This window comes from Rhinolophus ferrumequinum, chromosome 9, assembly GCF_004115265.2.
Source record: "Rhinolophus ferrumequinum isolate MPI-CBG mRhiFer1 chromosome 9, mRhiFer1_v1.p, whole genome shotgun sequence".
Classification (NCBI taxonomy): Eukaryota; Metazoa; Chordata; class Mammalia; order Chiroptera; family Rhinolophidae; genus Rhinolophus; species Rhinolophus ferrumequinum.
In genome coordinates this window covers 38,539,717-38,555,920 of record NC_046292.1, presented here as the reverse complement: position 1 = coordinate 38,555,920, position 16,204 = coordinate 38,539,717, and the positions used below count along the sequence as shown (strand labels likewise).

The 16,204-nt window shown below is 36.4% G+C and overlaps 1 protein-coding gene across 4 annotated transcripts in view; it reads left to right on the top strand.

Moving 5' to 3' along the window:
* Positions 1-15,167, top strand: part of NDC1 (NDC1 transmembrane nucleoporin) — a 51,028-nt gene extending 35,861 nt beyond the window's left edge. For 2 of the 4 annotated variants that reach the window (XM_033114009.1, XM_033114011.1), the window contains exons 15-18: positions 591-654; positions 1,347-1,447; positions 9,404-9,564; positions 12,689-12,997. In XM_033114009.1, coding sequence (XP_032969900.1) covers positions 591-654; positions 1,347-1,447; positions 9,404-9,564; positions 12,689-12,752 — 390 coding nt within the window. In that variant the 3' untranslated portion in view covers positions 12,753-12,997. Of the gene's footprint in view, positions 1-590; positions 655-1,346; positions 1,448-9,403; positions 9,565-12,688 lie in introns of all 4 variants that reach the window. The other 2 variants (XM_033114010.1, XM_033114008.1) reach the window with 2 other exon arrangements.
* Positions 15,168-16,204: the final 1,037 nt, after the last annotated feature.

Here is a 16,204-nt window from a genome sequence, read left to right as displayed (position 1 = left end):
ATTGTAATTTTGCAAGTGGATCTATCTTATAATAAGGAGTTATAGACACATAGACACTGCTATTTGATGTTGAGAAATGTAACGTGCTGTTATGCTCAATAGCTTCGTTGAGTGCATTACCAAAGCCAGCGTCTATTTAAATGAGCTAATTGTTGCTTCGTGCTATTCGGCCTTGTTAAATTAAATAAGGTTGGGTGGTTTTTCTTCGGAGTGGGGTTGGGGTAGACAATTTAAGAGAGGTAATAATGTATTTAGGCAGTTTTTTTTTGGTTTTGTTTTAAAAAAAGCTTTTGTAACCATTCCCTTAAATGATCTCTATACTAATCCCTAAGGTGCATTGAGCATATGAAACTCTTATTTTAAATGATAAACTGAGGCACATGGAAATTTAGACACTTGGCAAAGGTCACATAATAAGTTGGTGGCAGAATGCTGTATTGCATTTAGATCACATTGCATTAGAATTTCAGATTTTAATTCTTGAGGCAGCTGTGAATTTTTCATTGTTCCAGTCTACATAGTTGATCAGATGAAATAATAAGAGTTTTTGCCCAGGGGAACTTACTTAAATGTTTTTGTTGTATTTGTAGCACCCGGAGGCTTCCATTCAAGTTGTTTTTTCAGATGCCCAAATGCATATTTGGGCATTAGAAGGTAAGCAATGTCAGTGAAGTACAACTATGATTTTAATTATCAGTTAAATATTGAAGTATAATTTATGAAAGGTCAGTTTTGGACTTTGATCTCAATCTTCGAATTTTCAGATACGTTTTTATATTTTTGTTTCATACAGATCATTTTTCTTATATATTTAGGAGTACTTTGATTTGGGCAGAAATTTATCTTGTATATAAATAAATAAACTGAGCCTGGGATTTTTGTATATCTTTCTCTACTTCAAAAAAACTGCAATTAATAGATTGCTTTTAACTGGCAACTTATGTTGATGCAACTTATTTAACATATTTAACATATTTAACTTAGATTAAACATGAAAACGTAGTTGTTGCAGAATTTATATATAATAGATACTGCCTTCTCAAAGCTTAAACGATGCTTCTTCAGAGAGGCCTTTCCTGACACTGAATGAAAAGCATCCTCACATTCTTCAAAAAGTTTTTTCCTGCTAGAATGTAAAGCAGGCTGTCATCTTACTGGGGGCTACTGCACTTGAGCATCTTTCCAGTGCTCTTCCGACCTCATGCCCATTTTTCTATGTATCACCCCTCTCTTTTATTTAGAAGTTCTTTATAGATTCACAATATTAATCCTTTCTCAAATCGATGTGTTGCATAGATTTGCCTAATTTTGATTCACTTTTAACTTTTCTCTTCTTTCTCCTTGAGGTCTATCTCACCTAGTAGCAGCATCATTTACAGAAGATAGATTCGGGGCTGTGCAGACCACACTACCAGCTATTCTTAATACTTTGTTGACGCTGCAAGAGGTAGGCAATATGTGGGTTGGGTGGCTGTAGAGGTCCTGTTCCCTCCCCCACCCTCACCCCCTGTCCCAGGGATTTTTTAAATATATTTACTGAGTAACAAAATATACGTTGAAGTTAAAATAATGGTACTGTTCTCACCCTTAGGAAATTATAATCTAAGAGACTAGGAAGAAAAACTTTTAATTCATTGATAAGTAATAATTTTGTAACAGAAAAAGAAAGTATACAAAACCTGTAGGCTATACCTCTGGTAGTAATCAGATTATTTAGGATATTACAGTTCTGTTCAGTGGTATACATTTGGATCCTTACACAATTTGTAGCTACTAAAAGTGACCTGTAATTAAATTGCCCATATAGATAATAAATTACCTATTGGCCAGAGGCTCACAACAATCCAGCTGAAGCCAGTGGATCCCTGCCATCAGGATGGGTGCATAGTTTTAAATTAATAGGACTTTTTAGTCCTCGACTTAAAGGCAGAAAAATAAAATGTATACGCCGCCTTTCCTAACTTCATGTTGAATGCTATGCTTTACACCGCCTTGTAGTAGTGGTTGTGTGTCAGATGAGACATACAAACCCTTGAGTGCTAGAGGCATTTAGAGTCTGCGGTGTGCTGGGTTTTCTGGAGGAGGTGATATTGAACTAGGCTGGAAGGGTAACAATTGGTGCATCTTTTGGTCTTGGGAAGCAATTTAAGATATGAAGAGAAATCATGTTTCACTGTGCATTTCTTCATCTCAATTCATTTTACCCCTTAAAAAGTCTTACCCACCAAAACCACTGTTTTTGGATTTTCGTTTGCCTTGAGTCTTCTTTTCTTTGTGTCCTCTCTCATGTATGTTACTTGAGACATGTATGTACACGTGGATAGTTTCACTATTTATGCTCTTTTTGCAGTTACTTTTCTCTAAAGAAATAATTTCCTAGTCTTCCCGCACAACTTCTAATATTTGGCTTGTCTGACTACACTAGGGTAACCATGATTTGGGCATATCTTTGGTACTCACATAGCAGAGTTTGTTTCTAATCACTCTGGCTGTGTAGTTCACAGCAAATACCAGTACAGTGCGTTCTAGTCTACAGAATGATTTCATATCATTATTTTTTTTGATCCTTATAATTATCCTGTGATAATTATAAGTAATTCAGATGGAGGTATTTTAGCACTGTTTCACAGATGAGGGAGGCTCGGTAGTGCAGTCACTTTCACACACACAAATCTTGTAGGTGGCAGAGCTGGGACTTGAAGCCAAGCTGATTGCAGGCCATTAGCAGTGTAGTAGACCCCAGGGAAAGCTGTAGCTCCACGTCCCTTATTCTTTGTCTTCGGCCTTTTATTTTCACACGAGGTTCTCTTCAGAGAGAACTTTTCTACCCTTGCAACCATGCTTTCAAACTTGTTGAACCATGACCTGCAGTACATTTAGATACAGAATGTATGTATGTCTCTGTGTGTGTGTGTGTGTGTGTGTGTGTGTGTGTGTGTGTAACAGAAACAAAAGATTTTTAGACTAATACTTACCTTTTACTATATGCATTTCAGTCTAATGTTTTCCATTCTATTTCATTTTTAAAAATACTGGTTGAAACTGAATTGATTTCATAAGGATCACACTGCCCTGGAAATATTCTTTCTTCTCACCTTCCCACCATCAAAATTCCTGATTCTTCTTTGTAGTTGGTTATGGGTAGGTATGACAAGGAAAGCGATCAGTTTATTTGACTATAGTTGTTTATACCTTTGGTTAGGAAAGTAGGAATTACAGATTTGTGGAAAGGGCTGACCCTATTTACTTTGAAACAGAGGAGTTGGAAAGGAGAATACTTTTGAGCAGCAAAGCAGAAAGAGGCAGAGGCATATTTTTAAGAGATGGAAGAGGTAGAAGGAACAAAAAGAGGACCATTGACTTGGTACTTAGCTTCTGAGTATAAAAACCCTTCGTTGTGTAGGGCTCGTGGCATCTCTTCTCTCCTAGGCCACGTCACATCAGCCTTTTGGTCATATTCGACAGTCATCAGATTTTGCATACTACCTTACGGTCTTGACTTTTCCACCCCATATCCTTAGATTGACTGTAGTGAGTAAGCCAGTGTCCATATGGCTGGATATTTGTCCCACACCTTTTTGGCAGCACAGTTCTTTGACTTCTCTTATGTACCCTTCAGTCTCAGCCCACGGCCTTCACCCAGGCCTCATTATCCCCTTAATTCTCAACCTCCAAAGCTTAAAACTCTAGGATTCTATCTTTTAAACCAGAATCCTGAAATATTTTGTGCTGAAGATCTCTTTGGCAGTCTGATCAAGCCCGTGGACTTTTTCTCAGAATAATGTTCTTAAAAGCATAAAATAAAGTACTTGGGATTAGAAAGGAAAGCAATTATATTGGAATAAAATTATGAAAGTATTAAATTTGTGATATAGTAATGTATGCCTTTTAATTCATGCATTAACTAACAGGATCTATCAGTGAGTCTAATGACTATCATTTTGAAGTAGTGATAAGGTTAATGGTATTTCAAGATAATTGCAATAGTAATGTGATATGAAGATAATTGGCAATTTCTGTTGGTGACAAATTCATAGGAACTGCTAATGCAATTGTGATTTGTTGCTTACATTCATCATTGAAAGAAATGCTAATTTTTAATTAGAGCTTATTAGTGAAGACATACGTAAATTTTATCCTAAAGTTTACACCCCCTGAATTTTACCCATAAATCTGTGGGCTCATGTAAGAGCCCTTACTCCAAGCATAGCCCTCTCCTGCCCTTGCTTTTTCACTTGCTGTACACTGTGTCCTTATCAATATTTTCTCTTCCTTTGTCTTTCAGTCTCTCCTGGCTGCATATGTATCTTTTCCTATTCAGCTTAGATGTTAATAGTCTGTCCCTTCAACCATTTTATTCCTAATTCCTTCAACTCCTTGTCCCTGTGTTCTTCAGTTGTGCTCATGTGGCAAAACCTCTGTATCCACCACGCATCCATTCTTGTTTGCTCATCGCTCCTGTGTTGGCCTTACTTCAGGCCCTTGGCATTCTTGACCTGAATTATTACTGTGGCCTCTTGCCCCTGCTAACTCTTAACAGAGATTCTTTTCTGACTCCAGCCATTCTCCTGTTCTTCCCATGAGCCCTCTGCTCTAATACCTACCAGGGACTATTCAGTTTTCCCCCCAAATATATTTTATTTTCTTAACTCTGACTCTATACATGATGTCTTTTCTTTCCTTCTTTGCCTAGAACAGATTTTTCTCCTTTTGTCTGACTCTGCCCTGTAACCCCCATCTCAACACTTTTATTACACTGCATTTTAATTTTCCATTTACTTTTATTGTCTCTATTAGTCGGAGTAGAGGCAGGGACTTTGTCTAACATCTGACGTGGTACCTGGCTGTCATTATCATCTAATAGTATTATTATTCTGTACCAGAGATTCTCAGCTAGGTTGATTTTGTTTCCCAGGAGACATTTGGCAGTGTCTGGAGACGTTTTGATTGTCACATTTAGGAAAGTGCTATTGCCATCTATTGTATAAGAGGCCAGAGATGCTGCTAAACAACCTACGATGCACAGGAACTGCCTCCACAGTAAAGAGTCATCCAGTCCAAAATGACTGCAGTACTGAGGTTGAAAAACTCTGCTCTGTAGTCATTATTTCCAATAACAAAGTCTGCATTTATCCTTAACATTTGTTTGGAATTCTGGCTTTAGTGGAGTCAACTTTCGTTTTAGCTAGGTTATTAGTAGGATCCTTGAGACTTTCAAGTCTCTACATAGTGAACATTTGTTAATGACACCAATAGATAAATATTGAAGGGAGAGCAACTATAATTTTCTCTTTATGTGACTTTTGTGCGTGTACTAACTACTGCATATAAATATAAATGGGCAAAAAGTGTCTGTTTTCATAGTACAGCCCTCTTTAGGCTTTACATGTATTAGGGCCAAAGTTAAGGCCTTCAAGGAATTTTAAATTGTTCCTGAAGAGGATATCGTGTTCAGTGGTGTGTTGTACTCACTGCTTATACTTTTTATTGTTTGGGATAATTCTTTACTAAATATTTGAGACCCCAGTTGTGTAATGTGAGGCTTCAGGGCAGGAACCACGAGTAGTGCAAACAATGAGTGCTCAGTAGATAACTTGTTTAATCTCACAGCTTATTAAGTACTTCAGTTCTCCTAACCAGGGGGCACAGCATTAGATACACAAACCAGTGTTTCCTGAATTTCAGTTATTCATATACTTCCGTCGTGGTTTTGGCCATACTGTTTATTACAACATACTGTTGTCATAATTTTAGTCATTTATATTCCACCTGAACTATTACTTAGTATTTTAAATCATTCATTTTTAACTTAAATTTATTTTAAAGGAAAGCTTATATCACTTTTGTAAAAGGAAAACTAGTTGACTTGCTATAAATAAAACACAGGTGTATGTCCCCTTATCTCAAACCCTAGGATAGATTTCAAAATTCAGATTTTTTTGGATTTTAAAATGTAACATATAGTATACATATCAAACATTATATAATAATCCTATTGTTATCTGAGGTAAAATCCCCTTAATCAGATACATTCCTTTCTCCAATGAAATATCTGAATGTTTATATTAAAGACTAAATAGTTTATGTCAGTTTGGGTCAGGTTTGACTGCCAGATGAGGTCAGGCGGGTCAGGTCAGCTTTTGCCACCAACGGTTACACAGTTTGTGTTCAGATTTTTGGATTTCAGTACTGAGGATAAGACGGAGTGAGAAAAGACAGTGATTGTAAGCTTTAGGTAGATACTGCTATTTGCTGAAGTCCCTTAACACGAAGCCTGCTTATCCTTTATTATAAAAGGAGATTAGTGATGATTAAAGATATGTTAAGGACACATTAGCTCCAAACTGAGACTTTACCTCCTGATTTAACCCTCATGCCATTAGGGTCTGTTGGACCTAATTTATTTTTTGCATTTCTTTTTTGAGCTGGTCCTATTTGTAAGGTTTGATATTTTATGACTTTTATTCTCTCTTAGAGGTCTTTCAAAAAACAAAGAAAACAATTCAACAAAATTTATTCTTCTGCAATTTACCCTTTAAACCCCTTTAAAATTTTAGTGATTTTACATTTCCAGTATCTTGAAACAATTTGTTGTGTGATCATCCTAGGAATTATTTCATTATTACTCATCAGTTATTCTCAATTGCGGTAAAAAAGAACGGTAAGAAAACAGAAGCATGATGAAATCATGTAGTGTATGGCATCATCTTTCAAGAAAAGTTACATATAAGTAGCCTGGACCCACATCCTTATAGTATTTTTGTTGTTGTTGTTAGGTCTCATTGAATACAGCTGCTAATTCAGAATTTAGACACTTTTCCACCCACTTGGTAAAGAGAAGAAGATTGCCATCATATTACGTAGTTATTTAGGTAAATCAGAAAATGAATGCAAAGAGACAAATAACAGCACTCTAGACCACATCTGATCAATAGAAATATAATTCACATATGTAACTTTACATTTTCTAGTAGTTACATTAGAAAAATACAGGTGATGTTTGTTTTAATAATATATTTTATTTGTCTCAGTATATCCAAAATATCATTTTATCATGTAATCAATATAAAATTATTGAGCTATATTTTTTATAGTAAGTCTTCAAAATCTGGTCTATATTTTTTACTAATAGCGTATCTCAATTCAAACCAGCCACGTTTCAAGTCCTTGATAGCTACGTGTGTCTTAGTGATTACCATATTGAACAGTGTAACTATTGATTTTAATGAGGATGGTGAACTTGATCATATAAAAGGAATTTCAGACTGACATTTCAGATCATAATATTCTAGATATATTTTCCTCAAACTCAAGAATTGTTGACAGAACATATTTTTAATGACATTATCTTGTCATTCTTACTTCTGGAAAATGACTTTATAAAAAGGGTCCATTGGACCAAGATGGTAAATAATGACGCCTATTTTTCCTGATACCCTGAGAGTTAATCAGAAGGTTTGCAAGAAAATTGAAAAGGAAGTAACTTTTCCATTTTGATTCACTGTTGTTTAATGTTGCTTAAGTATGTCACTGAATATCACCTCCCATACTGCCTAAAATTATCTCAAGTATGTCCCAGTTTGGGGAAACACTCTTATTAGTTGCTGTTGAAGGAATAAATGATTGGACTTGAAGTTATCATGGCAGACAGAATGCATATTAAATCTTGTCCCTTCCCCCAAACTCTGCTAAACTACAGTAAAGGACTTTGAAAAAGACCTATAAATCCCTAAACAGGAGAAGAGACAATAGCAACAAAATTTTCAAAGCTGGGCAGTAAATTGTTGACATAAATGACTTAGCAGATCCCAGAGGCAAATCTGAAATTGTTAGTGGGACAAACACCAACCGCCTCTGGAAACAAGGGTAGAGACCGGTACTAAAATGAAGAGGTTTAGGTGAGAGCTGTTTCAAAACCAGTTAGATCTCTAGATTCTTTGCTGCTGCTGCTGCTCCCCCCTCACTCCAACGGAAGTCAGAGTTTATCCTTTAGAGAAAGTAGAACACTGGGTCTTTGGACTGAGAGAGTCCAGACACAGCTGTGGGTTCTGCACCAAAAGCACAGGGATATCCTCAGTAGCTCTCTGTTCCCCACTTGGCTCCCCAAGCACTGGAGACCAGGCCTTCCAGACAGGGTGCTGAAAAAACTCTTCTCGGGAACTCTGAGCTCACCCCACAGAAGTCCACACAGATCACCTATTATGAAGTGTTGTCAGTAATCTCAACCGTGTACTCAGAGCTTTCGGTCAGCTCCTTAGGAAGTCCACTGTCAGGTATGAGCCAAGGAGTCACTAGATTTCTGAGGAAGGTCTGTAACGGAGACGATAAAAGATCAAAAGAAGCAACTTGGAAGAAACTGACAAGCAACTAAAAACACAACAAAAATCATCAAAATCTTCAGACATAAGAAAGGATATTGCCTCCTTGGAAAAAAAAGTAGGGTGCCTCTGAACAATAATGAATGTCAACTACAATTTTATATATATAGTTACAAGAAGTGGAGTTAAGCATTAGGAATAGAGACAGTGGAAATGTAATGGCTGTGTGCGATGTCAGGGGGTAGTGGATGGGGGGAGGGGGGTTGTCACTGTGTGAGGGATAGAAATGATAAATGTCTAACTATTACATTGTTTTGTGCACCTGAAACTAATAAAAAAAAATTTTCAAAAAGGGTGCTAAAGTAAAAAGGATCAAGAGCTCTTAAAATTAAAAATATGATGGCATAAATCAGTTTAACTGTTGTTGTTTTTATTTCTTTTGGTGGTTCTACCCATTACAAATAATAGGTTTATACTATTATTTCTAGTCACTTGAGACATTATCTTACTGTAGTAGATTAATACATGTATACTTTTCTATCCTCACTTCTGTCTTAAGGTGGTTATATCATGTGAAAATGATATTATTTACCTTTGACCTTTAAAAGATACACTTAAATCTCTATTATTCTATCAACTATAAATCACTTTCTCTTTTAAATTCTCTTTCTCCCCACCTATATTCTTGCGTGTAGATGATTTATCACCTAGAATTGAAAAGGAAGATTAGTTTAGTAAATAACTTTTATTATGTAAAGTATAAAGTTGTTTTGGTTTTTTTTGCTGACCTTTAGTTTATAATAAAGATAATCTTGCCATCACACATAAACACATAATAAGCAGAGTAGGGTGTCTATGTTTCACTCCCCAGTTTTGCATTTTCAAGGCTGTTGTGAAGTATAGCTCCTTGTTAGAGGAAAGGTCTGGATTTTTCCCTGGTCTATTTGTCATCCAAAATAAATATTTCATATATGTCTTTGTATGTGTCTGTCTGTCTGTGTGAAATAAAATCTCCTTAATCCATTGGACTAAATTGGCTTTCTCGGTAGTTGGAACTAATGTGTTTTCTTTCTTTCTTGATCCAGGCAGTTGACAAGTACTTCAAGCTCCCTCATGCTTCCAGTAAGCCACCTCGGATTTCAGGAAGCCTTGTGGATACTTCTTATAAAACATTAAGATTTGCATTTAGAGCATCATTAAAAACTGCTATCTATCGAATAACTACTACCTTTGGTGAACATCTGAAGTAAGTTTACCTATTTTGTTCCCTGATGATAGTCCACTTTCAGGAGGTCCCCTAAGAAATAGATCTGAGAATTATAAAGGCTCACGTGTTGAAAGTGTTCTTTTGGCACCTTCTTGATTCTTACTGGAAATTAACAGCTTGGATTTAGACTTAATATTTATATTTTAAAATGTGGCCTATCATAAGCTTTGGGGCCTTTCAGATGCACAAAAAAAGAGGATAGAAAGTTACAAAAACAGCATATGTAATCACACATTATTATTATTTTTTTTAAATTACCAAAATATCCTCAAGGGAGAAAAAAGACAAAGAAAATTCTGTTGCATCTTGGTTACTAAGACGTGGGTGAGCAGAGTATTCCATAAATGAGTCCTTGGTGCTTTGTGAATCATGCTGGAAAAACCATGACAGATCACACCACCTTCAGACACGGAGCCAGAAAGAAAACCACAAATGCCAAACCTGTTTATATTTAGTTTCATTGATGTTTACTGCTTTCCTCTCATGAAATAATCTAGCGAGGCAGGATAAGGGATACTAGTTTATTAACTAAATTATGTTTATCATAATTATAAAATGAACTTGAGAAGACATGAGAGATTGCTCTGCTTGTCTGTATGCAATCAATAAATAGTTTAGAACTTCGTCATACACCTGCTTTAATAAACAGTAGAATATTTTCTTTTACTTCATAATTCCAGGTAGCAGCAGTAGCAAGTTTTATGGCACACATTGGTTCTGTGTGGGAATTCAAGAGAGCTGTAGATAACCCTCTGTCCTTAAGAGGTTTATTCATTTGTTTAAAAACAAACAAAATCTATTGAGTGCCTTCTACATCTGCGCTCTCCAATATGATAGTCATGTATAGCTATTTAAATTAATTAAAGTTAAATGAAATTTAAAATGCAGTTTGTTAGTCACACTGACCTCATTTCAGGTCCTCAGTAACTCCATATGGCTGGCTAGTGGCTTCTGTATGGGACTGCTTAGATTCAAAACAATTTCATTGTTGCAGAAAGTTCTATTGGACAATGCTGTTCTAGACAGTACACTTAGCACTTTATACATTCGTTTTCTTCATTTACTCTTCTCAAAGAGCCTGTGAGGTGTAGAGACAAATATGGAAACTGAAACTCAAAGAGGTTAAGAACTTGCTTAATAGCACAATCCAGTGAGAGTTAGAACATGAACCTGAAATCAGGTCTTTCTTGCTTTTAAAATTCCACCTTCTTTTCCTGTATACCACCAGACCGCCTCTGAGGTGTAAACTGCCATGCAGGATACTCTCAGAAAACACCTGATGAAATCAGAGAATGAAGTAGATGTGATGTATATTGATGATGAGTAAACAATAGGGAGAAAAGGGGAAAGTTGAGATTTCTTAGATGAGAGACAGGTGACTGATAAATCATGAGAATGAAACTGCCTTAGTTTACTTTCTAGAGCCCTGTTTTATATGTGCACTGAAACTGATGAGGTCGGTAGAGATTATTTTGTACAAATAAAGGACAGAACGATCTGGTAGAAAAAATGTTAGATTTGGAGTTAAAACATTACCTTATTGACTCTGTGATTGTGGGCAAGTTACCTTACGATTTAAGTAATTTGCCCAAGATTATGCAGGTCATAAGTTGCAGAGCCGGAATTCAGACTCAAATCTATGACCCTAGAGCTCTAGCTACAGTGTCTATTTTCTCCCCTGACCTTTGAAGCTCGCTGCCACTGCTTACCCTCCCGTGAAAAGGGTATGTTCTTCATCCCACTTTGTTCCATTGGCTGCTATTAGAGAGAAAATGGGATCATACATCTATAAAGCCCAACCTGTACATTATATATTATTGGACAATATATATTACTGTATAATAATACCTAATTTATTCATTTTCCAAAGCTCCACCTCTGAGAATCAGGTATAAATGAAGTAAACTCTGGAGGCGTGAAAATTAACACGGCCAGTTCTCATGGGAGACACTCATTCAACACCTATTTACTTTTTTTTTTTTTTAATTTATTTTCACTTACAGTTGACATACAATATATATTGACTCTTAATATAGGCAAATTTGATTTACTGGTTTTCCAGCCCGTAGCATATTAGTTTTGAGGGGAGGAGACAGGAGAACTATTCGAGTCAGGAGCGCTGACAGTACTAAGACATAATAGTGCAGTAGCAGCTCGCAGAGGGAAGGGTCGTGAGTAAAGTTGCAGACTCGGTGTTTGAGAGAGTTCAGAGCCATTTAGTAGGAGGTTACAGCCTCGCTAGCACCGAGGCAGAAGCTGCACAGGAAAATATTTGAAGTAGTTCAATTAGAGGCAGCTACATGGTTTAAGAAAGCAGAGATGTGTATGTAAAAGGTCTTTTGGAATGATTTGTAGCAAAATTGTTATAATAAGACTCGGGCACTTTTAAGAGTGGTGACCTTCAGCTACTGGAATTTTATCATTCCGTGATGATATATTGCTATTCAACGGCTAGAAAATCAGAATCTTTCATTGTATTCACTTTTTGGCAAGAAGTTTAAGAGGAAGTTTTACACTAGTTTCTGTATATATTTGCCCAATTTTGTCAAGGTAATGTATTTTTCTGGGGGCAAGGGTAGGGAGAGAACTCAATTTCCCCAGCCAAGACAATTTATTTTCAAAGGGAAAAGTAAATCGAAACCACCGAGCTGTTACCTTTGAAAACGATTAGTGGAGTCTATTATGTTTTAACCAAACATTTTAGTTTAAAGGATTTTATATTAAAGACAATTCAAATACTCCACAACTCAAAGATAATGTTGGAATCTGGTTTAAATAAAATAATAAAATCCAGAAAATCTGCAAGCCCTGGAACTCTACACAGCAGGTTCCACAGCAGAGCAGGTTAAAATCGATGCCTTCACTTGTCAGTCTTAATTTGCTTTGGTCTTTTAGAAGGTGGAAGCATGCCATTACTGAATGCGAGCCACCCTCCTCATTAGATTAAGGAGGGTTTTCATCCAACTTTTTCAGAAGTACTCAATAAGTGAAGATTTCTATTCATTTTTAATTGTTTTGAAAAATATTGACTCTGTGCTCTGTGGTTCACTTAATATGCTTAATGTAAAATAAAGCTTATGCTTTGAATTTATGTTTCATTTAGTGCTGTGCAAGCATCTGCAGAACATCAGAAAAGACTTCAACAGTTCTTGGAGTTCAAAGAATAGTTAAGTAATATAAACTGTGTTCATTACACTGCTGATACAACTACAGATGGGACAGTAAATGTTCAGCATTCTTGGATCAGAAGAAAATGGACTAATTAGATGCTTCCTTTGTCGTGGTGGTTGCTTTGAAAACTATACTTTAATGGGAGAAATCATGGAAAGAAATTCTCAACAGAAAAACTGAAAACGGCCTTTTCTGTACCAGTTGCTTTTTGTGTGTGTGGTATAATAAAATCTTCATTCAATTTTACAGAAGCATCTATGACAGTAGAAATGTCTCTAGCTTATATAGCTTAATCATAATAACTAGAAAATGTTTAGAATTTATTTTTGAGAGGGTTAGAGCCAGTTCAGAAGGTAAAATAGGTTGACTTGATCCAGTCTTCCTTCGTTCTGAGAGTTTAGCTCTCTGTAAACTCAAGATACATAAACTTCTTTAGAGAAGTGTCTGTTTACTAAAGGATAAAAATGGTAACACTGGAGAAAAGTTCACAGAAAAAAAAATACTGTCTAAAGGACATATTTTGTTAATCTGTTAGGTTGTGTTTTTGTTTCCAGGAACAAATTAAATTTGCATGATTGTCCAAAAAAGGTCTCAATTTACAGATGCTAACTCTATATAAAGGAATGTGGAAAAATTCAGTTCTTAAGTTACAGGATGAAGCATTTGCATTTGGTTTTTGAAAGACAATCGACTGCCATCTATGAATTTATTTTGTACCATGTTAGTAAACAATACGTATACGGTGATTTTCCCAGCCAGTTTTACTTTCTTTTTCTGGAACAAAACACTAAGTGATTGCAGAGTTTTTTAAGTGAGAGAAAAAGTTTTGCAAGAAGAATGAGGAAACGTTTCTTTTTTCCCCACCCTTCATCTTCATTAGATCAAATTATTTTGTGAAGCTGTTTTGGCCTCACAAAGGGAGTAGTCTTTGCTGTGTCAACTGGCTAATTCAAATATATTGGAAAAATCTTTACAGCCAGAAACAACTTAGTCATCAAATAGCAAGTGAGTCCAAGATATCAGGGGGATTACTTGAGAGCATGTTGTATGTCCCAAAGTTGAGCAAGGTGATTTTATAATTTATTTGCTCAACTTTTTTGGAGATGAGAGATTGGAAATCCTACTGGTAGATACTCACTGGATTAACTTTGGGCTGAAATGGTCCCTTGTAATTTTGTTCCTATTATCTTTTCCCTCTAGTGATCCCCAATATTTTCTTTAGTCAGCACAGTATTGTATATGAATCTTTTATGTGGTATATATGTCTACAGTTTGTCTGATTGCTTGACGTATTGTATCTTTATTCCCTTCATTTGTTGCCCCATCAGCCGGCACATTCCAAATTATAAATGAATCCTGATGGCCTTTAAAGAGTCTTTATGAGACAGTTCCCCAATTGTCAAGTGTTTGGAGGATTTCGCTATTGTCATTGCTTTTTTTTCCCCCCTGAAGTGAAGTTGATCTCTTTTTTGAATATGAATTTTGAATGTCATAGTTCCTTACAGATGACCAGACAATTGTGGCTAGGTTGACTGAGAACTGTTGTGTTCCGTATTTTAAATCCATTGAGCTTTTTATATCCCATTCCCTGTGCTGCCCCTGGCTGAGGCATTTTTGGGAGAACAGGACGCTTCACCTTCTGCTTCCATTAAAGAATTGTGGTATTTAACCCACTGTATTCCTTAGAATGACGACGGGATGATTCCTTTAAATTTTGACTTAGATAAAATGTCTGGCTAAGTTTAGATTTTTGCCATTTCTTCCCAAATACTTTGGGCAAAATTACCTTTGATGAGCAATGTGAACATTTTTGAGGTGTTCATTCCTATTTTCTCTCCAGAGAGTGCGCTTTGTACAAAGTATGGGTCACATAAAGTGAAACTGCCTTCCCAAATCTGGATTGTATTTAGTTGGTTCAGTTCTTTTCCCCATTTGTGTGTTGATGATCTCCACACCATCTGGTGGGGTAGGGTGTAGCTCCATCACCTGTTATTAAAAAGAGCTGCTTCTCCTATGTGCAAGGAGGAGTTTCGTAGGCAGGCCAAGAAGAGAGAAGCATTTCCTTTGATGAAGTCACATCTTGCCTGTGTGCCCACTGATGCTAACACGGGCCTGAAAAGTAGAGTGTTCTTTAAAAGCTTTTCTCTGTCAGTGTAAAACATGATTCTATCAGCCCTTGTAATGTTTGCTTGACTCTTACAGAAGATATAAATCCGTATAACTTCTTTCCTAGAGAACCAGGAAGCTGTCCTAGAATAAACTTTGTGCAGTTGAGTGGACATGGATAAGTAAGAATTTGTTACTTTGCCAGATTTCGTCCTTGGTAATTGTTTTGTATGTCTTCCTGTAAATATGGTAATGTGTTTATATCCTTTTGTATATCACTAACACTGAATTGGGTAGACAAATAAATTGACATTTAAAAAAATGGGACTATTAATTGAAATATGTGTATCTACAGGGTCAATGATTTAATTTCTGGTGTGTGCGTTTCCTTAGCCATTTGAATTCCATCTCCACGTCATTGCTTATAAAACCTGAAAAGGTTTAACTTCTTGAGAAATCAGCTTTTGCCCTTAACTAGAGTAGTTTGGTGGGTGATCATTGTTTTTAATGCTAACGCAAAGGAGCCTGAATTCTGAAAGTCTCTTTCTTCGTTGTCTTGGCTGCCTTTCTTCCAAAACTAAACAAAGGAGGCAGGTGCTGAAAGACATCTCTTAATAGAGGTTTCTTTTCTTGCCAGAGTAGTGTTTCCAAATGGATCAGATTCCCCCAGGCTAACAGTTATGTCTGTCAGCTTGGTTTAAATTAGTCTGAACTTCACCTCAAGGTAGTTGAGGTACTACACCAAGGCCCTCACTCCCTCTTTTGCTCTCCCAATGCAGTCGTCTTTCCTTAAAACCTCGTAGTTTATAACAAAGATGGCTTGAACTTATCCATTAACAATCCAGCTATTAGCAAGCTGCTGACCACCATTTTTAAATAAGTAAAATCTTTATTGTTTTGAGGGGTACGAGGAGGGATAGACAAGCACCTACCCCTGCAGTTCTCAGTCATGATCCTGGGCAGCCTGGGCAGTCTGTGGTGATGAGCAAGTTGACGTAGAGCTAGCGAATCAGTCACAAATATTCACTGAGTCTTTGTTATGGGCCTGCTAATACCGTGTTTCCCTGAAAATAAGACCTAGCCGGACCATCAGCTCTAATGTGCCTTTTGGAGCAAAAATTAATCTAAGACTGGGTATTATATTATAAGACCGGGTCTTAAAATAAAATAAGACTAAGTCTTATATTAACTTTTGCTCCAAAAGATGCATTAGATGCTTATTTTCGGGGAAACACAGTAGAAACAAATTGAATTGTGAGCAAGACAGTCTGTACCCTCAAGGAGTTTATAATCTAATGTAGTGTCGTTTGGAACGTGGAATCAGAAACATCAGAATCACAGA